This window comes from Mya arenaria, chromosome 13 (genome assembly GCF_026914265.1).
Source record: "Mya arenaria isolate MELC-2E11 chromosome 13, ASM2691426v1".
Taxonomy (NCBI): Eukaryota; Metazoa; Mollusca; class Bivalvia; order Myida; family Myidae; genus Mya; species Mya arenaria.
The window spans coordinates 42,614,906-42,641,849 of NC_069134.1; the positions used below are offsets into that span (position 1 = coordinate 42,614,906).

The 26,944-nt window shown below is 33.6% G+C and overlaps 1 protein-coding gene across 1 annotated transcript; it reads left to right on the plus strand.

The window, feature by feature from the left end:
* Positions 1-673: 673 nt before the first annotated feature.
* On the plus strand, positions 674-20,933 carry LOC128214622 (stimulated by retinoic acid gene 6 protein-like). The gene is made up of 18 exons (XM_052921189.1): positions 674-770; positions 2,024-2,188; positions 7,583-7,668; positions 8,358-8,485; positions 8,773-8,893; positions 10,270-10,330; positions 10,600-10,740; positions 11,242-11,333; positions 12,982-13,096; positions 13,881-13,941; positions 14,261-14,336; positions 14,714-14,795; positions 15,667-15,715; positions 16,263-16,380; positions 16,768-16,884; positions 17,534-17,697; positions 18,323-18,502; positions 18,910-20,933. Exons 2-18 carry the CDS (start codon positions 2,036-2,038, stop codon positions 19,239-19,241), a joined length of 2,076 nt encoding a protein of 691 aa, XP_052777149.1. The 5' UTR covers positions 674-770; positions 2,024-2,035; the 3' UTR covers positions 19,242-20,933.
* Positions 20,934-26,944: the final 6,011 nt, after the last annotated feature.

Below are 26,944 nucleotides of genomic sequence, written 5' to 3' on the forward strand. Positions count from 1 at the left end.
AGTTAAATGTAATCGAACTTATAATGGCAGACTTTCTCTTAAATTATGCCATAGACTATCTTTCAACTCTCATTAAATATGATTGCTAAATATTTAGTTATTTAGGTGTGCGTTATAATGCAAAATTTATTGATACAACTTAAATAAAAACTAAACACTATACATTCTGACTTCACGAATAGAAAATGCTTATATAACGATTAGTTTGTAAACCGCACTCTTCTTTCAAACATAAATTAAAATGACCGTGTACTTTATCTTCCTAAAATGTCCGTGTACTTTATCAATTTGGTTTTAGTTCATTTTTACCTTTGAAATAACTAGAAGGTAAACAATACACGCCTAAAACTATAAAATACATAAACTTTGCTTAAAATGAGATTTTTGTATGAATTATTTACGGCTTACATGAAGTAAACCGATAGATTTGTCAAAAGCCGTGTACTTTGCCTTAGATTTCAACTCTGAGAAATCAGTTGGTCAAGATTTTCAGGAAAACTTTAGGATATTAGAGAAAGTTCTTTATTAACGTGGATAGAGCTCTTAAATGCGGGGTTTATGGTCTTTGTTTCATAAAAATTCTCCAAATATTAAGAAAGTTATCTTTAAAAACCTTACCTGAATCGAGACTTGTTGACATTTGTTGCCGTGCACTTTACCAAATAAGTCACGTGGGTTCTCCACCGTGAACACGCAAACTCATATCCGCAACTTTCAGAAAATGCATCAACCTCATTTGTAAAAGGAAGTTTATTTTATCGCGTGAAAAGGTAACTTTATTTCATTCTTTTATTCGTTAAATTATAATTGTTCATTAATTTTGTAAACTTAACAATTCTGCTATTATTTTATACATAAATGATTTAAGCTTTTGAAGGTGATTTGCCGTATAAATACTTGAATGAATTTAATGAATATATTGTTCTCAGGTTCTCAGGGTGTGTTAAATAAACATCTTCATTTTGAATAATTTTCTTAAAAGGGACCCGCTCTAAAAAACTAAAATATATTTTTTATTTGACGAAATAAAGTGTGGCAAATCAATAGGAGTGTTTAAAGCTAAGTATGAAGGCTGGATCCCTTCAACAAATGTTGAGATGTGCTCAAATATTGTGTTTCAAGTCTACGATTTGAAAAGCATTAGTAACGCTATCAACAAGAGGCTTAAATGCTTATGGTTATCGTTATGGTTTTGTTGTATGTTTTCAAAATATTTCCGTGACTTTACCGTCGTGGGTTCGACGGTCCCCACTAAAACCAATACAATTTGTTATACTTTAATTGTATTTGTTTACTCAAAGAATGAATTAGTTATAATGTAAGTGTTTTCAGATGCATTACCGATAAAAATGGTACCAAAATATTAGCGAGTCCCTATACAACTGAATTTGTGCATGTAAAGTTAAATTTTAACTTTAGGAATGCTAAATGCTACCTGTAATAACTTCTTTTTATGAGTCCGTATGTATAACTCAATAGCAACGATTAAGTTTGACAAAGAATCCAACCATTTATAAATTCACGGTAATAAAATGTGCTCGTTTGAATGCGTGCATTTCCAAAGGTGGATGTTTACTTCAGGCAATCCGGGCATATAGCTAGATAGTGTGCTTAAACATTTACTATGTATATCATTAGACTCTGCATGTCAATATCATTTTTTTAAAAACGGGATTTTAAGACCTACCGGGGCATGCATTCAAATGTGAGCTCCAGGACACGCCTTTAGGTACAGCTTTGTAAATGTAGACCTTAATCCTGCTGGTTATGTCCACACTCGGAAATATTTAACTCCATAAAGTTTGAATGAGCGTTTTCTTATTCATTTTTCATGACAAAACATTATCAGAAATGAATATGCAGATCCATCAAAATCTAGATCATTGGCAGTAGTTTTAATTACTATATGCAAGTATTAACAATATCTAGCTGTCAGCATATTAAAATCAATCTGTTCATGAACTATGTTCATACTACACTATATGTACAATTTGTATTTTGTACTTGTACGTTTTCAATGCAGGAAGTCTTCGTCATGTCTTTGTGGAGTAGCCCTGAACCTTTTCCGACGCAAACCCCAGAAACGACAACACCTGTTGACAAAGACGAGTATGAATATTACTGTAACGAGACGGTATTTAAAAACGACATTGTCAGCTCCTACTCACACTGGTTCCTCATACCATCGGTAAGTGACATTGAAGCATATCATCTGTAAGTGACGTTGAAGCATATCATCTGTAAGTGACGTTGAAGCATATCATCTTTAAGTGACATTGAAGCATACCATCGGTAAGTGACATTGAAGCATACCATCTGTAATTGACATTGAAACAAACCATCTGTAAGTGACGTTGAAGCAAACCATCTGTAAGTGACGTTGAAGCATACGTTGAAGCATATCATCTGTAAGTGACGTTGAAGCATATCATCTGTAAGTGACATTGAAGCATACCATCGGTAAGTGACATTGAAGCATAGCATTGGTAAGTGACATTGTAGCATATCACCTTTAAGTGACGTTGAAGCATATCATCTTTAAGTGACATTGAAGCATACCATCGGTAAGTGACATTGAAGCATACCATCGGTAAGTAACATTGAAGCATACCATCTGTAATTGACATTGAAACAAACCATCTGTAAGTGACGTTAAAGCAAACCATCTGTAAGTGACGTTGAAACATACGTTGAAGCATATCACCTGTAAGTGACATTGAAGCATACCATCGGTAAGTGACATTGAAGCATACCATCTGTAAGTGAAGTTGAAGCATACCGTCTGTAAGTGACGTTGAAGCATACCATCGGTAAGTGATGTTGAAGCATACCATCGGTAAGTGGCGTTGAAGCATCCCATCGGTAAGTGACGTTGAAGCATACCATCGGTTAGTGACATTGAAGCATACCATCGGTTAGTGATGACATTGAAGCATACCATCGGTAAGTGGCATTGAAGCATACCATCGGTAAGTGACATTGAAGCATAACATCGGTAAGTGACATTGAAGCATACCATCGGTAAGTGGCATTGAAGCATACCATCGGTAAGTGACGTTGAAGCATACCACCTGTAAGTGACATTGAATCATACCATCGGTAAGTGACGTTGAAGCATACCATCGGTAAGTGGCATTGAAGCATACCATCAGAAAGTGACGTTGAAGCATACCATCGGTTAGTGACATTGAAGCATACCATCTGTAATTGACATTGAAACAAACCATCTGTAAGTGACATTGAAACATACCATCTGTAATTGACATTGAAGCATACCATCGGTAATTGACATTGAAGCATAACATCGGTTAATGACATTGAAGCATACCATCTGTAAGTGACGCTGAATCATACCATCTGTAAGTGGCGTTGAAGCATACCATTGCTAAGTTACATTGAAACATGCCATCGGTAAGTGACAGTGAAGCAAACCATCGGTAAGTGACTTTGAAGCGTACCATCGGTAATCGACATTTAAGCATACCATCGGTAAGTGACATTGAAGTATACCATCTGTAAGTGACATTGAAGCACACCACGTATCAAAACGTAATAATATTGATATTTTTTCATTGTTTAAGAAAATATAGAAAAAGTCTAGACCACATCTTAAGAGGATAAATGAAAACATAAAACGAAAAAAAAAGTTGAGCAATTGATATCGAGCAGTGTTATAATTTCCTTTTACTACAAGGTAAACATCGACCTCTTTTTTCTTTGTGCTCCCTGTCATTTACTTCCTCACGCGTCCTTGAGAGGCGGAAAATATTATTTTCAGAAGATACCAAAAGTATAAATGCGCTTGCAGGGGCGGCTCCAGGATGTGCCGTAAGAGGGGACGTAACTGAGGGCTGAGGGGCGTAGCTTCATGACTCGCGCCCCTCCCTCAGAACCGAAATCTATCTGGTTTAATGTATTGGAAGGGGGGGGGGGCGTACTCCTGCAAGAAAAAGTTAACAATATCCTGTCCGAAAAATGATGCATTTTGGGCGAATTGTATTACCTCTTTCTCCTACATATCGAAACTAAAACGATTGGGGGTGGGGGGGGGGGTGCGCCGGCTGCCCCCCTTTACCCGCTAGTGGCTTGAATTATTCATGGGTAGGCAAAACTTTACATTATTCCTTCTATAGATTAAGTTGATGCAGGTATAATATATTATCCTACTAAACTTCCTTTTAGCAGGAAGGTTATTATAACTCTTATTAATTTAAATGGTTTATTCAATGAAAAAAAAATATTGAAAAATTGCAATCCGCAATACTTTAAAGCTGCACTCTCACAGATTGAACGTTTAGACATTTTATTTATTTTTTGTCTTGGAACGAGCCATTTTTTTGCGAAAATCCATGGAAACCAGTTAAATAAGACTGCTGAAAAAAATAGATCGCATATTTTTAAATTTAAGTTCAAAAATTGATATTTGTTAGTAAGGTTTAAGCCATAAAACATTTATTTTCGAAAGGAAATATGAAAAATCTACGATCTGATTTTTGTCAGCAATCTTTTATCTTTGGTTTGCAGATATTTACGCAAAAAGTTAGTCTTTTCAGGACAAATAGTAAAAAATTGTAAAAATGGCATATCTGTAAGAGTGCAGCTTTAATAATAAATAAAAGCCAATAATATGTTAACATATAAGGCCTATTCAAAATTCCATAGATAACTTTAACAAAGTAGATGACAATTCTGAAAGTACACCGAATTCGTGAGAATGTTTCATTATTAGTATTATCATTATCATTGTATATATATATATGTATTGTTATAATTATTACTATCATTATTGACGTCGCGTGGAAACGCGACGTCATTTTGGGATAGGTCTTAATGATGTACCGTGGAGGATCACTTGATTAAAATGGACCAGCCAAATTATCATTGTAAAATAAAACTATATTTTTTTTTGATAAAAAAAAATAACCTTTACAAACAAACAATTGTATAAACTCATTAAAGAAAAAGGAAACATCAAGATACAAAAACGTATGTCTTAAACCATTATTACAAATCTTTAAGCTCATGAAATGGGTATTTAATAACTCGCCCCCAATATCGTAGGCTACGGCTTTTTACAGCTTGGTTTATGAACCTTACCCGACTCATCATAGCTCATAAAAAGTTTCTGAGGATGTTTTGCTGATTCAAAATAATAATGTAGGAAGGATGCTGTCAGAGTGCGCATGCGCATCTTTTAGGCTATTGTCGACACGACTCTGACATCATTCTCCCTACGTGCTACATTTTGACATTTTAGCACATAAGAACAATGAACGGCATTTTTGAAAAATACTGAACGAAAGAAAATAAAATGAAGGCAAGCGTCTGTATTGATTTTGATCATTGAATAATTGATCACCGTAAATAAACGCGTGTTCGGGATTTGTTTCCTGGTATCTAGTGTTCTGTCATGATATTTAATGACTAAATGAATGGGAAAATAAATTGTTAACAATGCAATCTAAAATAATAAATTTTGAGCATATTTGAATATTTTTTTGTTCCGGTTTTGGCATAAAAAGATTATTTTGATTATTCCAGTATTGGGGGTGGGGAAGGGGTAGCGCGCGTCGAGAGCGGCTCCCCCTACATTTGCTTGTGGGCTAATATAATAATCGAGCGAACGACAAAAGAGCGAAGAGCGTACGATCACGAATTTCAATTGAATGCAAATCGAGTGTAAGAAATGAATTTAATCGTTGTCTTTTAACAATTAAACAGGCCTAAAGTAATATTTCCATTCGAACCTTTTGATGCAAACTGTATACAACCAAGTATAAAGGATTCGAAAAATCGATCGTACAATACGATCATAAGATAAGGTAAGATAGGGCCAATAAAAGTTGTCCATACCTCACGAAGTCCCTACTCGCCAAGGGTGATTCTTACGTAGGAGATAATGGCAAATACATTGTAATGGTCCCGTGTAACCTTCAGCTTTTTAGGGGAAATCTGGTATTTATAATAAATATCAAAACACACACCAATTTACAGGGCTGTTATTATTGTTAAGCGTTTCAAACAAAACCTGAATCATATCTTTGAAAAAGCTTTTGCATCAGGCACTTTAAATTGTATTCCTTCGTCTGCAGATAGAGTTGGGATTTCTAACCAAAAAAGTACTTGTTTATCTATTATAATTATTGTGTTTTTTTCTCTATATTTATAAGTTTCCTCAGGTTCATGCATACTTTGATAAGATTTACCATTTACGTTAATACTATATTCGGGATTGTACGAATACGTATGAGGTTTTACACAGAAACTAGTTCAAATCCAGTAAATTTACATTTTACAGACCGTTCCAAGGCGGCACCTAACAATCTTTGACAAACATCCCTAGTTTTGTATTGTTGTTTCGTGTTTCCGGTTTGTGAATGTGTGTTTTTCTATTTTGTGCCATTGGCGTCATTTGCGTTGACCAACGGGGTCAATTTTTAAACCTACGACTACTGGACTTGTTTCAGTAGCCTGTCATATATATATATATATATATATATATATATATATATATATATATATATATATATATATATATATATATATTGTTCTCCGGATGATCAGGTAATGTAAGCCAGTCTCCACTTGAAGAGCAAACTAGATTCAGATTCCATAACACAACTAGCAAACATGAATTACTATAAAAACCCTTGTGCTATTTTCATAACACTGGATAACTTATCTGCAGGTGATCTTTTGGTAAGGTTGCTCATTCAAGCAATTTTATTGGTTATCAGTCATTATTGGATAAATATTGACCAATCAATGAACATTTTGACTCACTTTAACAGAACCAAAGAAATAACCGTTTTTTTACAATTGGCTGCTGACTTTCATTTACAAATAAAATGTCAATAGTTCGTCTTGCTACTCGCTAGTTATAACGTAGTAAGAAGTTACCAAAGAAGCAAATATATGAATAAACTATCTAAACATAAAGCAATAATGCGTCCTTTATACAAAATGTGTATCCGGATTCAAGAGCTTCAAACTAGGACTGATTAAAAGTAATAATAATTTCTATATTCATTTTATACTTAAAGTGACACTCTTATTCAAAATCAATACATACACATGTATAACAAACATAAATTTAGACTGATTAACCTTAAACTACTTACTAAATAATCCATTTATGAAAACTATTAATTACTGATAACCAGATGGTAACCGTGAATTTAAAAGCAAAAAGCGCAAAAATATTAAATGATTGGTGAATGCTAAAAGATTTACTGTGGTCTACTATAGTCTCATAAGGTAGAAATACTGTGTTTTATGCCCATTTCTTTCAAATTTAACTCGATATTCCTCATAAGTTTTTGTAATTTATTCATCCATCCTTTTTGGAATATTCAAACAATATTTTTAATTGTGGTAAATCATATTTGGGAGTAAGAGTGTATCTTAGAGTTTAAAGCCTACCAGGGGCTACTACTAAAACACGTTTTTTTGAACGTCAGTACTTGTTTGTTTCAAGGAAATGGACTCCCGCTATCAGCTTTGTAACAATCCAGCTATAAATAACTAATGGAATCAATAGGAACAAATATACAAAATAACTTATACGACCCCACATTTTCAGGTGTTAATCTTGCTGTTATTAGCGTTTCTTGAGAAAAGACAATCGGTCAAGTTGGAATTTCTTGGTGGACGCCCTGGACTTCCAAGGTACGCTGCGTTTAATTTCTGTAAAGAGCTTGGTGATAACAGTATTTTTCAAATTTATCCTGTCTGTGTCTAATGTCAAGGTATTGTCTTAGCCTCGCCATGTCAAAGCAGGCAGTAGTGCAAGGTTTATCTTTGATGCTAACATGAAACGAAGTACACAGACGTTACTAGTAACCCGTTGAACACGTGCATTTAATCAAGGCTTTATAATAGTTGAGTTTAAATCCTCCTTAATCGACTGAAAGAACAAGCGAGCGGGGGAGTCCTTTTGTAACATGACTACTGACCATCATGAAATTACATATGTTTTATAGCAGCTGTCTTTGTTCAACTTTAGAAAGTGCTCAACAGTCATTAAACAAAAACATATTACAACTTATGGTTTGATAAATATGCATGATAGTGTAAAACCTACTTTAGATTAGATAAAGATTTTGTTTGTTTCCTCCTGGTAGTTAAAAAAGAAAGATACTTATCAATAGGAATAAGTTAAACTCTGTCACAATTTGAATTATCGATACACAATGTATGACAACACATGTAAGTTCTGCAAGGCCATCTTGTATGGTATGTACATTATTTGGACCACTTTGTATTGTGAGTTGAGCTTATAAAACAAAATTATGGATCAGTTTGTAAAACTGTATTTCTGTTGAATATAAAGTACAAATCCTATATGACTGTTTCAGGCCATTTAGTTTTCTGGATGAGCCCAGAAACAAATGGGGCATATTGTTTGCCTTTGGGTCAGCAACAGCCAACCTGCTACAAGTTCTATTTCAGACGTTTAGTGCGAACTTTCCAGTGTGGGCAAAAAGTAAGTCAATAGTTTGGTCAAGTGAAAACTCTGACGGGATGACAGTAAGTTATGGGTTATATCCCCAGTCGTTTACAGTTGGTCAAAGCCATAAATGGAACGGTATACGATACGCACCAAGGCCATTGTAAATTGACCTAAATATAAATGTACGGTGCATATTATGAATTATTAACCGGGTATTACATACATAACCGCGCTATTAGCTAGCTTTTAAAGCGTTGCTATGTCAGATAATCACAGAAATGTATGCAGTCTGTCACATACTTAACGATTCTTATTTACAGTTTTTTTGGTGTACATTCTAAGCCTGGAAACGAGCCTTATCTGTTACCCGTTGTTTGCCTGTATGTCATCTCGTTACACACTGGTCGGCGCCATAACCGGAATTCTCTATTCAACGGGATGGTACGGCGATATGCAATTAATAATGATCAATTAATGATAATAATAAGTATATAAGATATATTCAATATTATCTTCTACCAACTGCTTGGCTGTTTGACGTATCGCCTCCAAAGCTGGGACTCTCCACACAGCTTAGAATGATTGTAGAAGTTGACATTGGAAGTAAATTATGTCTTTAAAAACATATTAATAATGCAATGTAAACAACGATATGATTGATGACTATTTATGGCGACTGCAAAACATGGCAGACATGGATGTCCGGGTTCGTTGCCGTCTGCCACGCAGTCCATGTCATTTTCTGCGGCGTCAATTTATCATGTCTGCTGTCCAGCTTGAGCATTTGTCATCCAATCGTTACAATGTCATGTGGCATATTATCTTGACTGAGTTCGATCAAAAAGCAGATTGGTTAATATCATGGTCCTTAGTGTCGAACTTGTAAATTTCTTTTCAATTCTTGATTACAATATTGTATTTGCATTATGTTACCTTAAGGATCCATCACCAGCCAGATTTGAACGTACACAATGGAGTTATGGCCCTAAAATTGTCAAAAGGGTACCTAATTAAATTTGACCGCTCTCTTTATTTTACCCTTACTGTTAATTTATTATCCATTTTTAACTAAAATAGGCTTATGGTTCAGGCCATCAACAATTAACAGTCTGCACTCGCGAGTACTGACCCTTGAATTGTATTTTTTTAACAAAGTAACCTTTAACAACAAACACTATTTATTCTCGAGTTACGGACTTTGAATTGTCAAATTTGAAAAAATTACCTTTGTCTGTCCACTCACATTCTTATCAAACCGTTATTAAAAGAGTTTACAGCGATAATAAGAATAATACCACCTTGTCGCATTCTTTATTTTATAGTTATGTCCTATGGCATTGTCAAAACCTCTTCAATTTTCCTGGTTTTGGTCAGAAGGCAACTCAATACAATCAAGACTATGATTCGATTGATCTCTAAACAAATAAATGTTTGGTTCACACGAACACATGACAAATATTTTTTCGAATTGTTAACATTACAATTTTCCTTGCTGGTTTCAAAAGTTGTGAGAAATAGATGCAATCATTGATTTTAAGTTCTATTTCACTATTGCTTGCCTTATTTTTTTAAAAAGATATTGGATGTATATGAAAATATATGCATTAGCTACGGCGTTAACATATTACTACTAAATTTTGTTCAGAAATAATGGGTGCTCTCGACAGGCGACATGTCCAATTTGCGGGATTCAAGTTTATTGTATGCAGGATTTATATAAAAAAATCTTATATTGTCTTTATTATTCATTTATAATATAAGTTTAATATTTAAAAAAGAGTATCATCTTAAAAACTGTTTATATAACGTCCTTTCAGGCTATCTTTCCATCTGTTTCGACTTGTGCATGAGGCAAGATGTTATGCCAAATACAATATGGTAAATATTTTGACATATTTAACAGCTAGTAAGTAAATAATTGTATTATCTATTATATATTCAAAATTAATTTGATTACAAGTTTCCGATATGGTACATGCAATTATTGATGTACATGTTCTTTATAAAAAATAAAGTCGAAAAAATATTTTTGATTTCAAAAATCAACATCAACACTCGTCAATCACGGATGGTTTAAAGGTCCATGGTTCAATGCATTTATTTATAAATCTGATTCTTATGAATAAAATCATAGATAATTGTTTTAGGAATCTGTGGACGTAGCAGGCGCATCTATTGCGATGAAACTTCCTGTCGTTCTGTTCAGTCTTTTTGTTGTCATCAAGTTTGTCGGGAAGCTCACCAAGTGTCTTAGACAGAAGAAATATTCGAGGAGTAGATCTGAGGAGGTGCTTATTTTCCAAAATTTATTATTAATATAATGATGAAAATATTCTTGCCTGAAGTTCGCATATCAATTTAAACATGAACATTACTATACAGTCGAAACCCGTTGGCCCCAAATCGCTTGGCTCGAATTCCTCTTTGACTCGAGCAAGATGTTAAGGACCGATTTCCTTATACTGATGGTAAACGTTTCCGCTTGGCCTGAATTTTCTGAGACTCGAGGTATTTTCGCCGGTCCCTGTGAGTTTGAGCGAACTCGCTTCGATTGTAGTACATACATGTTTACAGACACCAGAGCAAATCAGAGAAATGAGGTTAAATTATTCATTTACCTTTATGTAAAAAAGCTTTCAATTTGCACAAAATATAAATTGTTATATAATTTTTGCAACGAACGTACCTAAGCTTATTTGAAAAGATAACATGTCTATAACCCTTGCTGGTACGAACCTAAGCTGACATGTTTGTAATTAATGCATTATATTTTTGCTACATATCTGAAGGTAGGAAACAAATTGTGCACAAGTTCTGATCTGCTGTATGTAAAGACACTGTTCAATGCAACAGGGTATACAGAAACTGAAGAGGATTTGAAGTAAGTATAATTTATAATTGGCTTGGCTATTATTCAACACATAATATTGTGGTAAAAGGGTGACATGTATATCACAAACGTGGAAGTCAGAGCCAATACACATTTGGGCAAGATAGCCCATGAAAGGAGGTGCAATATACCAAATACAAATTGGGGCAAGATAGCCCATGAAAGGAGGTGAAATATACCAAATACAAATTGGGGCAAGATACCAATACACATTAAAGGCAAGATAGCCCTTGTAGGTGGGGTCAACTTATACCATTAAAGTGATTGTACGATAGCCAGTAGACGAGGATAAATGACCCATTAAGCTGAAGGCAAGATAACCAATAAACGTTAGGTAAAAATATGAGAGCAAGATAACTGATGGGATGAACGTTATTTTTAGAATAATACTTAGGAGCAGTTTAAGGGCCTTCCACAGTGAAAAAGTGGGTGGGGAAGGCCAACATTTAAAACGTTTCAACAGTTCATGTTTTATTTAGTTTTGAGGAACGATCTTTTGGGGGAGTAAAACATAGATCCTTTGTGACATATTTTATGGTAGTAAGGAGTTGATCAAATTTAACGAAAGACAATTATATAAGATTTTGGATAAAAAAGCATTCACATTTTTTTCGGAAAAGTCTCTCCACATTTTGACTTTGTTTTTGTGTCAAAATGCCTTAGACTACCTAATCAACGATGGCGTGTGGATTCTTGATAATATATTTTCAAATAAGAAAGATATTAAATATAATAATAAAAAAGTGGATTAAATTTTGGTTACAACAAAATGCAAATATCTTTCTTAATATAGCTCCAATAACCACAAAACCTCAGGACAGTGTTGATTGTGTAGCACTGACAATTTTGACACAAAAACATCTTTATTTTGTATTCAGACATTTTCGAAAAAAGTAACTAATTTTTGGTTGAAAAAGGGAAAGAATCTTTTATAGTAAAATCTGCTCAAGTCCACAGCTACACATAATGCAACGGATATTTGGTTTCTTCAAACGACGTTTGCACTGTGAAAGGCCCTTAATAAGAATCTCGGCGTGAATGACAATTTCGCTGGAATAATTAACATTTCTCAGCGGATAAAGTTAAACAAAACGTTTCAACAAAACTTTCCTTGTAACATTGTTTGATGACCTTCTCCGAATGTAAACATCCGGTACGGTACCATGTAGTACTTGTTACTGAAACACGGAAGGTGTCATAAATGGTAAAACTAACTTCACTTTCCTTGCACCGATAGTTCCGCTTTTCTTGTATATGTATAAATGTTTTCGTACCAGGTATAAGTCGGCAAATTTAGTGTTCGTGAAAGCGACGCCATGATGCACGTGCTCGTCTTCCACGGACAATTATGCCATAATCGCCCTCAAGTACCGTGATAATCTCACGGGTAGAAACGATCATCATTATTGCGGAAACGAATTTCTGTAGTAAAATGTCACTATATAAAGTAACAAGTGTATTTTGGCAAGATAACACATGAATATTTGGTCAAGATTACCCATAAAAGTTGGTTCTATTGATTTCCCTTGAAAGTTAACGCAAGATGAATTGTATTTCAAATGTTATTATCTTGAATAATTCGAAACAAATGTATACTAAGACTGTTGGTACGTTAATTATGATTTGCGATGTGTTCCAGGACAATGCCTTGTTGGACTAGATTGTTCCGGAAGTTTGTTAAACCGGTCCATGGTTTCAAATTCCCCATTGCCATGCTCATCACAACATTCCTCTCATGTATTTTTATATACTGGGTAAGTTCAGTAGATCTAGTGCAGCATTTAACATATTCAAGACACTACAATGTCGTTTGATGACAAGTACATAAAAACATTGCCAACGCTTAGACTGTACCTGCTATTTAATTACAATAAAATTGGTTTGTCTCCAAGAAAAGAGGTGCTGAAGCAAACTATTTTTTTTTTTCCTAGCCTAGTACACTATGTACACTATGTATGAAGTGTAATAGGCTAGGAAAATGTGTATAGTATAACAGGGTAGGGGGTACAAACACTTTTTTATGTCCCCTGTGTCTTCAAGCAGTGCATATTAATGCATGTGGTGTAATGAACTGTTCAATGATGTTTTTATTTTACTGAACTAAACTAAACAATGGCCAATGGTAGACACACTGGTTTGTTTATCAAAGTTTAACTGACGTCAAAAGTGATGACAAGATCAATCTTTTTTTTAATATAATATATCGAAATTCAGGATTCAATTGTAATCAATCATTAATACTTTTGAAATTAAAGATGAAATATTGAGTTTTATCACTGTTGCATGTTTTATCCTTGACTTGTGGTCCATGGTATTATCGAAGGATAAACAAACATGGCATATACTTTCGTAATATTTTGGAATATTTGTAACATTTCATTTGAAGATAAAGACATTCTTCCTGTATCAGTATCGAAAACCAACATTTTATCCAAATAGTGAATTGCTTGTGAAGGCCTATGTTTGTAGTTGAATTAGGTGTCATTTTGCAAAATTTCAGAAATACATACTCAATTAATAATGTTGCATTGGTTTCAGACGACCATAAACCTTGTAACTGTGTTTGATTTTATATCACACAAATACGGGCTGCTTACAGGTCAGTACATTATTGAATTGTGATATTTTGGATGTTGTCGTAAAAGTATTTCCGGGAGATATACGTCATCGAAAATTTCTGAACTGCAAATAAATTGGCTGTGTCCCTGTAGAGACTACTTTGAAGGTAAATCCTTAGAATGAAAAATTCACAGCACACGCACGCACGCACGCACGCACACACACATATATATATATATATGTATTGTTACAGGCTGTATTGTTTAAAAACTCCTACTTTCTGTTGTTGTTAAAATATCAGGGATACACAGTTTGTTTTGCTAGAAAAGTATTTCTATTTTTAAATGATTTTATTTTAGTGGCAAACGTGTTTGCCTGCCTGACCACCATACCCTGTGGCCTAAGAAATGTCTACCTTGTTCTCATGAGTTACAGGTATTTCATATATATATATATATATATATATATATATATTTTAAAATAGTTCTGTTAAAATAATTTCATTTAATGATACAATGCAGAATAACGATATATATATTTAAATAGTTTTAGGAATTTATTTTATTAAGTTTTAATTTTAGATTTAGCTAATTAAATTAAGATCTTGTTATTTCACTGTAGAGTTAATTTCGAGTTACGGAGTTTCGCAAAAATCATTTACCAAATATTTCAATAGGTCAATTCTCTTCATAACTGGAGGAAATAAATATATATATATATAAATTTGTGACGTGATGATGTGCGTTAGAATATATAAATAAAAACCTTACAAATCTAAAGCAAGCACCTTGCCATATTTCGTATGATTGCAGGCGGGATATGCTGCGCCTGTACAGGGGTGACAGGAGTTTCATCCCAGCTTCATTGAGGAATTGCCCTCCAAACATTTACATGGTCAGTGTTTTACGTGAAAAAATCTATAAATTTATATTCTTTTTCTGCTACTATATAACTGCTATATTGATAATTGATTTACTTTATGCCGCTATGTTCTTAATTCCTGTGTTGGTGCTTGCAATATGGTCGGCTGATGCGAAGCGTTTTACATGCACAGTCTGTGATCCGTTAATGCGTGCAATGTGTTTTAAGAATATACCTCTGTTTAAGCTTCCAACATGTGTTGCCATTTCATGAGGTGTGCTTCTGATTCGTCCAATATGATCAGTACCTCTGTATGGCTTAAATTTGATTTAAGCAGCGCAAAGGCTGCTTGTAACATTTTCTTTGGACTTTAAAGGCTTACAGCATGGTATGTACATCTAAAAGGGTTGCAATATGGTTCATGGCTTGTGAGGACTTGCAACATGGTCTATGTCACTTTATGGTTGCAAAAGTAAGGGTATGTGCCTATTTCAGGCTTGTAATATGGCATTTTTCATGATGATCTGTGCATCTAAAAGGCTTGCAATATGGTCATTGTCTAATACAGGTTTACACCAATGTCAGTGCCACAGTTTGCAACAATAAGAATATGTGGCTTTTAAGGCTTGTTACATGGAATGTGCCTATTTAGGTTTGAAATATCATTTTTTCAAAAAGCCTTTCAAAATATGTTAATTGAAAAAATGCAAAAAAAGGCTACCAAAAGAATCCGGATATAAAAATAACTCTAAAACGTTCAATGGCTATAATGATGTTGTCCTTACAATTCCTTTTTTTTATTTTCTATGTATGATTTCTGCTCATGCATTTAAACCTACTAGCATGGTAAGTGCTCCTTTGATATTTCATTTTATTTAGAGGAACATTTTATTATGGTTTCCAGGCCCAGGGAATGAGATTTATTGGAAACTCAATCGTTGGATCATTTTGGGGTAAGAGAATATGTCAATTTTGCTGAAGATCGATCATGCAATAATATATTAAAACGAATATTCTAAATGTTTTCTAAAATAAGGAATTTTACAATTATTTTCATTTCTGTCAGAAACAGCATCACGATCAGCTTAATCATTTTGCAAATACTTAGACATTTTAGTCAATATCTGATGCTGTATTAATTGTTTTAAATGAGCTAAATTACCAAGTTGGTAATAGACAAAATTACGAAGTTGTTAAATGAGCAAACTTGATTTAAGTTGTTGATGGGGAAAATCACCAATTAACAAGCTGTTAAACGGTAAATTCACCAAGTTGTTTTTAAATGGAAAAAACACTGTTAAACTGTAAAATCACCAAGTTGTAAAATCGGCAATATAAGGTGTAAGAGCAAGTTTGATTATCAACCTTATTGAATTAAATGACTGGTAACATCAGTCAAGTTTTTCTTGTTCATACCAAAGACAAATTATTCTTAAATGCGAGTACATAACCCTTAAGTTAATGTTAAGCCTCAAGCAGTTGTTTCGCGGTTGGTTTCAGGGTCAGTATTTGTGTATGTTGTGGTATACGTGCCAGTTGCCTTGATGCTTCTGACGTTAAAATATTTGGATGACAAAGACAAACTCCATTTACTTTGGCCCCGTTTCGAGTGGTTGATGTAAGCTTTTCTTTGTCTTTTTTGAATATGTTTTTACATAAAATGTTCAAAACAATCTTTAAATGTTCATTGTATATGCATATAATTCTTACATATTTAAATGTGTACATAAAGTTCGTATAAGAATCTGGATCGGAGTTAAGGGCTTGTTGACCCAGGTAACGCATTTGTTTTGATACGTAAAACGGTCTTCACTCAATAATTTCCGTGAGATTAAGATTGCGTTTAAGATTTAATTGCAGTGTTGCCAAACTGTTGTGTATTTTCTTTGTAAGTCAGACATTTTGAAAATTTAAAACTCAATAATTGCTCAGTTTGAATGTTTTCAGTCAATGAGCCCTCAAGGAATGGAGATTTAAAATAGTAAACACCAATACCTCATTTCAGTTACCCAGCCTGTACCATTCTAATCTTCAAAATACAGATGATTCTAGTGGCCAAGTTTTTCATGCAGCCAAAACTTGAGGAAAGAGACAAGTACAAACCATTGGCCGTTAATAACAGGTGGGAGAATTTCGATTACGTTAGATCAATATTTCTGTATTCTCATTCCTACCCCGCTGTTTTGAAAAACACAACAGCTTTGGCGAAAATTAAGTTATTGCCAACTGGGAATTATATTGTTGTTTTTCGAAATGATCAAGGTGAGAATCTCAAAATAACATCTTACTTAGGACCATTTCATCAAGATTGTATTTTTTATCATGGAATGTTTTCAACAGTAGAACCATACCCCTGAAGGTCTCTCGAATTTGCTACTAGGATGCTTCATGAAACTGCCTCCTGGTATAGCTACGTTCAAAGTTTTGAGAGAGAGGGATGGTGAAGTTTTTTATCACCCTAAAGTAGTAAGGAAAAGACCCCTTAAAAATTTCCTTGTTCGTGACAAAGAATTAAAGGCTTATTTTCAGGCCCGCCTATATGCAATAAATGCTACTCAACTTTGGTGTTTGGAAGTGTATGCTATATTAAAGTGTAATAATTTAATCATATAATTGTGATTTTTTAAGGTTTGTTTTCACTGAACAGTTTAAACATAGTTGATGAATTTAGGCATTCAAGTTAAAAAATATCTTATTAAATTAAAATAATGTAATAGGAGTTACATGTATTATTATACTAAAACAATCACCACGTTCTTGTTCCATTTCAGAACAGTGTACGATGTCTTCAGTTTCTTCATGTTGTTTCTCAATGCAAGCATCGGTCTTGTTCAGTACCTGAAGCGAATCTTGTTCAGTGCTGTTCTCGGCGTTTTCCTGATCCCTCGAATGGATCGAAGCCTTTACATGCGGGGGTATGAGACCATGGATAAATGTAAGAAATCCCCCAAATTACTTAACGGTTTATGTTTTTAATTACTGTGGAGCTAATCAATGGAGTAGGTACCCTTGATAAGGTTTGAAAACAAAAAATATTTGCGTCATATATCCTGGAACTTGACACAGACAGTTGGAACCCCTTGTTTTGGAGGAATTCACAGTTTGACCCGAATGAATCGATCTGTAAAGAATTTCATTTTTACCATAAAAATAAACTTTCGGCTAAAAATCCTCGTGAACGACACAGTTTCAGGGTAGAAAAAAATCAATTGAGATGATTCCTTGATATTGAACCTCTGCAATACAACTTTGAATTTGGCACGTTCTTATTTTACGAATCTTTTTGTTATGTGATCTAATACGTGTTAATTTTATTCGTATACTTCATACAATTATATTTACTCATTTCTAAGCTATCAATTATTATTAAATTTAATTTATATATTGGGCGATTGGGGAGGGTATTTTGTAAGTCTTGGTGTCGATGTGCAAAAACTTGGCCATTACTCTGAGACATTTAACTGCGGCTTAAAAAGAACTTGAGCTATATCCCTTGTTCGACTGAAAAAAAGAACAGACATCCACTCCATGGTACTCTTGTTTCATATATTGGCTTCCAGGCTACACCAACTACATAGGTATGATCCTAGTCGATGTCGCCCACAATCATCCGGTCATGCGAGTATTTTGTCATGTACTCAGTGATGCTATGGAAAGGACACGCAAGAGGGCCACGGCCACCACAGAATACCAAGAATACCCACCTTATGCAGATGTCCGGCCAGAACAACAGGACAAAGGTATTGTTCTTATTGTAAACGCAATGTTGTACATTACAACTAGCTTTTGTGAATGCTCATCTAGCCTGTGCATATGTCTGTTGAGCTGCAGTACACCTTAAACTATGGATTTTGAAATAATAATGTACAAATGGTATCCACATCGGGACAATGTACATGTTTCGGTCAAAAATCCTCACGGCCACACTTTATATGTTAGAAAAGGCAAATAGCAAGTAATATATAGTTAAAAAGTTATGATAATGAAGGGTTTACAAGCTTGTTACTTCTGTCAAGTCGAAACGCGTCCTACCTCAATATCATGCCATACTATGTATTAAACATTTTTGCATTTTAGAAAATGTAGCTTTCTCCATGTTTCTTGTATGAACTTTTCTATACTCCTGGTGACCTTATGCGGATTTCAGAACTGAGCATTGCTAAAAGAAGATGGCTTCTAGCCTTTACTCTCGTTAGAAATCCAGACTTACAGCAGCTACGAGTTCACGGCACGCATAATATCAAGGATGATAACTCAGTGTATGTCGATGTTAGCGATATTGCTGTTGTGGATGCAGAAAAATGTTCTGGAATCAGTGACAACATGGTCATGGACACTTGGGGTTGTGTTTGTCGTTTTTGTAAGAATTATAAATTTACGATCCCACCAAATATTACCACTAACATTATGGTAGGCATTGTATTATTTGCCATACTGATAATCTATTTTGGACTTCCGTTGATTATTACATTATATTAAATCCAGCGTAAGAAAACGATCTTGTTGGGAATCATAATATTGACCTCTATTTAGTTGTATTTTGTGTTGAAATAGTTGCATAAATTTTCTTATTAAGTCAATGCCGGAAAGGGCATGAAAACTATTCGAAGAAATCCTTTTTTGTCAGCAATTAATTTGTCACATCTTAATGTGTTGCCATCGTTTTTTATACACAAGAAAGGCTGACCTAGAGAGTTACTATTCTTTGTTGTTGTTGTTGATTTCTCATATACAAATACATGCTATATTTCCTAAAAATTTCCAAGGGGATTTTGTTCAGAAAGCTATGGGAATTCAAAATAAGCAAATTGGATTTTAAATGTGTCTGAATATTTGTCAAATAGAATATTATAATCTCTCTGGCATGCATGTACATGAGTTTAACAAAGTTGTATATGGTTGCAATTTGGTAAATTAAACATAATAAACAATACTAGTTGTTTCGTTTAATAAATTAAAAATTATGTCACTTTTTAAATTTTGCAATCTTAAACTTGCAGTTCAAGGGCGTGTTACTTAACCATTTCCTTTATATTCAGAATGTTTGCATTTAAAGTCTGTTAAGTTATACTGTGTTTAAAATCCATTATTATTTAGCAAAATCATTTATGATATGAATCAAGATCTGAAAAAGCTATGCAGTTATGTTACTTGTGTGCCATACCAATGTAAGTGTGAATTTATATTTAAATAAGGCATTGTTTTAATCGTATTGTTGTTAAAAGCAATTTGTTATTGTGATGACCTTGCCATGTTTCATACGACTTATTATGTACATATGTTACAGTGATAAAAATGTGTGTAGAAAGGCAATTAAATTTGAACATTAAAACAGAACGTTGGCATCACTTATCCTCAAGAACAAAAAAGTATTGTATTTACATTAACTACCTTATTGGTAATACATACACACACAGCATATATATTCTGAAGGACATATATACATAAGAATCATTTTTATATAATGAATAAAGTCGCAATACTAAAATAAGGACACTTAACAATTTTGATTCAAAACGAGTGGTTTAACATTTGATATGAAAACATAAACAAATAGAAATGAATTGTGTGCGCTTTAAAGTGACGTATTAGGTATTTAGAAGTCTACGTCATCAAATTTGTATTGTAAATACAATAAGACTAATGTGGTCATTCAAATGTGTTACACGTTTACAAAATAAATAATGAAAACACACCAAGGCACGTTCTTATCAATGTAAGGGAACTTATTCCGTATTAGAAACAGTCAATGTAATTTTTATATTTTTATCTTTTACTGTATAGCAATATAACCATAAAACAAATTAGCTAACTACGAACTCCAATATTCTTTTGGCGTTGTTTTTTATTATCCTGTTTTACTTTTATAAAAAACCCTTAAAAGCCAATGTATCTTTTGTGCTGACATTATTGATTGTTTTGTTGTTGTATATTTTGGCTTTTAAGTTCATACTTATTACTTATATCTTTAATGTACACATGCTATTATTTTGCTGTTTCAGATGTTCTTATATACTTTATTCCATAGCACTGGCCTCAATTATTGTATGTTTTTGTGTTCGGTATTGAGTATTTGTGTACACATTTTTCTCCATAACTCCATACGTATTACTTTCACTGTTTACGTTTTCCGATGTTGATTCACAATCCATAATAAATCTTTTAACATTTCATTTGTTGTTTTTCCTTAAACAGTAATTACATTTTTGAGGTCCTCTTCTTCTTATTATTATTATTCCTATATGCAAGTCTATTTATCAAGGTCATGGACATAAACTTAGATGAATAATCCTATTGTGAAGTTTTTTCCGCAGAAGAAAAGCAAGTAGTAGAAGCACTTCCTGTCTCTCCATCGGTCCATGTGTCGGTCCATTGAAATTATGTCTCAACTCTCAATTTCTCAATTTATTCAAACTTCGAAGAAATGTACAGCAGCATGGGAGGGCGCGTCAAACATGACATTTGTCACGTTTCTGTGACAGGTTTTACAAACTCTGTTGTCTCGATTATGTGAATTGTGGATGCATATAATAAGTGTATCATTTGTAAGGGTTTTATAAGTAACAAAATAATACGTTAAAAATATACGAAACAATATTTGGAAACGCGACTTTTTGGGCTCACGAGATTAAAAAGCCCAGGCCATTTCACGTCCGAGTTCAGTTTAAATTAAAAACAAGGAATGGTACTTCAATACATTTCGGACGTTTTTTTTCTGGCATTGAAATTATTGCAATTACTTAAGAAACACACCATGTGACAAGCCTTTTTAGAGGCACATACCATGTTGCCATCCTTTTACAAACTGACCATGTTTCAAGCTTTAAATAAGCACATACCATGTTGCAAGACATTTCGAGACACTTAACCTTATGTAAAAAATGGTGTCAAAAGCTTTAAATAGGCACTTACTGTTGCATTCTTTAAGTAAAACAAACCATGTTGCAAGTCTTTACGAGGCACAAACCATACTGCACCGCACGCCTTTACGAGGTCCATACCATGTTGTTAGTCTTCAAGAGGCAAAGCATTAACGCTGCACAAACCAAATTTAAGCCATGCATACAGTTGGCCATGTTGGATAGAGGTTAATACCATATTGCAAGCAATTTTCAGTGCAATAACTTAAAATGACTAAATTTACACTCAGAAATAACTGTGATAAATTCTTAAAACCATTTAAATATATTGTTATTGTGTTATTCGTTTATCGAAATTTTCTATTAAAACACACCAGTCGAATTTCAAAGTAATCAATTTTTTTGAAACGGCATTAATGGCCAATAAAAAATAATACAGAAGTACAGTTTATATTTTACTTGTTACAAAAACTTGTAGTTTATGTCTTTTATCTTGAAAATTTTCAATGCTGCAATCTTTTCGTGTTTATTTCAGTCATTATTAACTACCAGAAAGGCGTTTTACCAAAAATGCATAGATACTACTACAGCTATGTTATCAGTTTGTTTTATTGTTAGAAAGATTATATAAGGTCAGCACAATGAAATATTTTATCAACTTTCATACACTTTACTGATATCAGCTCATTCAGCTGAGTAAAGAACCCCAGTTATCACGGATACGCAACAGTGGCTCCAGCTTTTTAAGGAGCTGTGTATAAAAAAGAGCCGATGACACTTCCGAGCTAGTGCAAAAGAACGGATATCATCATCAAACGTAATAATGACATCGTTATTTTATCTAATATCACAATTATGAGGGCTTATTTGAGAATCGGGGAATGCAGTGCCATATAAATATGATTATTTTTCACACGTATTTCGGTTATTTTGGAGACATATTGTTTATGGAGTTATAAAACCGATTCTCCCATCAAACACATGCATGATTACAAACGAAAGTACAACATTTTCACCATTTTTTCAGCTGAATTTCACTCAAGAAGCTTACATTAAAGATACAACCAGTATTATAGAGTGCTTTTATTTTGTCGGGAAAAAAATGACCGCCTGTTTTCCGGATTAAGCATGTTCATGGCGTTTTTTCATGGGGTCCGAAATTCTTCATATCGAGTTCGGTGTGTAAGTACGTGTTTACTCACCAATATACATGATGCAGGTCATCAGAAAAGAGTCATATCGTGAAAGATCATTTATTATTTGCCTTACTATTTATTACTTTAATTTTTCGGTTTCAATTTGATCTAAAATTTTCCTCTATCTGTCAAATGTCCAAATGAGGAATGGCTTGCGTCTATGACAATGTTACGTACTTTTTTGTTTTGAAGTCAAGGGGGGGGGGGGCTACTCCAACGAAAGAAGTCAGAAGTTACAAAATTCACTTTATTGAGCAAAATTAGGAAAAAATATTTATGTTAAAAAACACATTGCTAATACGAAAACACATATTTAATTTTACAGCTCCAAAGAAATAACGAGCTTAAACGATACTTATTTTACAAGTATAAACAAATCGTCATTTCCTGAAGAAAAAAACGCAGCCATTTTAACAAAAGAGAATGTTCGTAGGATGTTTTGACTTTTGACGATCATTTTATGCAGAACTGAGGGTAGTTCGTGAGTCAATCGCTATTAATTTCGGTGACGCGAATTCGACTTCTATTTTTGTTTTAACGTGCTGTTCATGTTTATGATAATATAACAATTTATGATCTTCAAATCGGCAAACAGCCACAACAACTGCAGTTGTCTAGATAAATCGAAGAAGTGTTCTCTGCTTCGTGCTCATCCTCATTTTTCCTTGAATACCATTTTCCTGATTATTTACATGCCACTGGTGACGTGGGTAAAATAAGGTTTTGTTTGTATCAAAAACTTTTACCTGATATTTTTGTTACGCTATTTTAGCGACGTGAAAGTAGTTCCTTGCATTAACCAACCGTAATACCATGATACGGAATCAGAAAACGACGGTATGGTGATACGGATTATTTTCAATACGGCATACTGTATTTTCACATTTGGATATTGAAAAGACAATTGATAGGCATATACTAATAAATAATAACCGTGTGGGACAGTTGCAGTCCGAAAGTGAGTCAGACTATTGTTTCGCTACTGTCTTACTTTGTGCCCATACTAGAAATTCTGCACTGAAGGTTTTGTTCGTAATTACTATCTCCGATTTGTTCCTGGGCTCGTATAGCAAACAAAATGGAAAGAATTATTGTTTTATTTTTATATTCTGTAGATTGTTCTTTTTCTTCGAGTTAAGATGGTATTGTTCCATAAGCAAATTTTGTTTTACCTGTTACAGGGATCGTGACCTTGACTGTTTGACATCAAGATCAACGAGGATTCATTAATTTCGTCTTTTAAAGTGACACTCTTATTCAAAATCAATCCATGCACATGTAAAGCAAACATACATTTTGAGTAATAAACCTTTAACTACTTATTAAATGATGCTTTTATAAAGAGTATTAATTACTGATGACAATGTTGTAACCATGATTTTACTAGCTGAAAAGCAAACAATAATATTAAAGGATTGGTGATTTGCTCTGATCTACTAATGTCTCATAGGGTAGAAATAACGTGTTTTCTTCACCCTTTTTTCAAATTACACTCGTCACCCTTCATAAGAACCATTGTTTTTGATATTTATTCATCCTTTTTGGTATATAAAAATAATTGTACTAATTGTGGTAAATCTTATTTGGGAGTAAGAGTGCATCTTTACGTGCGGGTAACAATCAGAAGTGTACATTAAATGGCCCCACTAAAGAGGCATAGCAATTAAGACAATCTGATATGTACTAACATGAATTTACATACATTGTTTACCAATAAATCAAATTTGGACAGAACTCAAGCGAATCTTATTAATCTTTCGTTTATACTACCTGGAGGGAACTTACAATGTCGTTATCTAAATTGGTTTAACGATGGAATGTTCCTTTGCAATGTTTGAGTATTTATCAAACGACAATTTCATGCGCTGTCACCTGCTTTTTCAAATAAAATTGAAGACATTTTAAAGTAAAGACGTAGATATCTGTTACAGAAAGATGTGGGACACATGGTGTTCAGCTGTTTCCGTCCGATATAGAATTGTTCCTTATTATGTTTGCAGATGATGTTGCGCTATTGTCGGATACAGTTATCGGTCTGCAAAGGCAGTTAAATTCCCTTTATTTATTTTATTCAGATAATAAAATGCAATTAAATATTAATAAGACAAAACTTTTGATATTTAAAAGAGGTGGGTAGTTATCTCGAAATGAAAAGTGGAACTATAATAGTGAAGCCATAGAAGTAGTATCAGGGTTTACATACGTGGGAATATATTTTAGTAGTACATTGTCATTGTTTAAAATGTCTGAGAGCTCTGCTCTAAAGGCTAAGAAAGCTTTACATTGCATGCTTAAAGGCATTGATTCTTTATCTTTTGTTAACTCTAGTGTGTGTTTTTTTTAAATGTTTGATACAAAAATATCACCGATTATACTATATGGTGCTGAACTTTGGGGCATGACTCCAATGAATGTTATTGAAATGTGCACGTGCATGCTTGTAAAAGGTTTTGGAATATATCATTTAAAGCATGCAATGATGCGGTTTTGGAAGATCTAGGGCGTTTTCCTTTACATATTCATGCTTCTAAACGATGTCTAAAATATCGTTTTAAAATTTTAAAACTTCCTCATGATAGATATGTTAAGTTGTGTTATAATATGTTAAAATTGTATGATAGTTTAGGTTATGAGAACTGGGTTACTATTTCACGCATGAATTTGTATAAAAATGGTTTCGGTTATATTTGGGAAGACCAGTATGTTGAAAACGAATGTGTTTTTCTTAATGAGTATGTTACTAGAATAAGGGATCGGCATCTTCAAACATGGAGCCATAAGTGTGCAGAAAACATGAAACTTATAAATGTTATGTGCATGTAAAATCGTGCTTAAGTGTAAATAAATATGTGAACTGTATTACTGTGAACAAGTTTCGACGATGTATGGCTAATTTTAGATGCTCTTAACACCACCTGGCTATTGAAACATGCAGACATTTTGTAAAATCTTGTAGAGGATGAATACCATTTTGTAATCAAATGCCCATATTATAAGGCCATACGAGAAGTTTATATACCACCGAAATATTATACTAGTCCTAGTCTTCATAAGTTCGTTTTGCTAATTGCATCTGAAAATGAAACAATTATTAAGAAATTCTCCATGTACTTGTTTTATGCTGATAAAGTAAGACAAACATTTGTGAATAGCAACTAACAAGTATTAAAGTATACCGTGGTACTGCCCCAATACAACTTCGGTCATTTTGTCTGATACATCTCATATTTGCCTTATGTGTCAGCACTCTCGTTGTTTATAATTGATTGTATGCATATATGTGTATATGGGCTGGAGGCCTTCATCATGACTGGCAGAAGTGGAAAATTGAAAAACAAACCTTGTTTAGGGTCATAAGGGAATGGTCCAAACTACAATGAACTATTGACAGAAACATACCCACATCATATACACAAATACATGCGCCCTAAGCAAACTAACATGACATATACAAACATTTTTAAAAAAAACATACCCTTGTTAAAATTGCTTTACCGTTAAATAATTGGATTTACAACCTTGGAACGGTCAGTGAAATAAGAGTTCACTAAAATATGGCAATATATAAGTGAGTTTTTAAAATCTTGGCGTAATCTACCCTCCAGAAATTCCCTTTTAAAATGGTCCAGTACAAAAAAAATAATTCAAACCATAATCGGTTTTAGCTCTAGTTAAATCAATAAAACAACTAATCCGGCCGTAATTCCTATATATGTTGTCCAAGAATATATGCATTACTATATTAAACAACTTGACATTTGCATCCTCATACATTTTACTCCAATCGTAATGAAAGAACAATAATGCAGTAAATACAAATTATGTTTTCAGGTATGATTGTGTCCAGATGTTCCTTTGGAAGCACAAATACAAGATACAAGGTCCCTTCCCCGTTCCTGTATTTGGAAACGTGTTGAACTACATGATGGCCGTTAGCGGATTTTTATTTTGTTATTTTCCTTGCCTGGTATTGAGTGTTAGTCACATATTTTTTTAAATAGCGAATATATATATTTAAATAGCGAATAAATATATATAATGCAACAGGGTTTTAGCAAGCATTTTCGTCTGCCAAGTGAAGTCAGTATTATAAAAATTAAATCTAAATGCATGTGAATGTTACAGC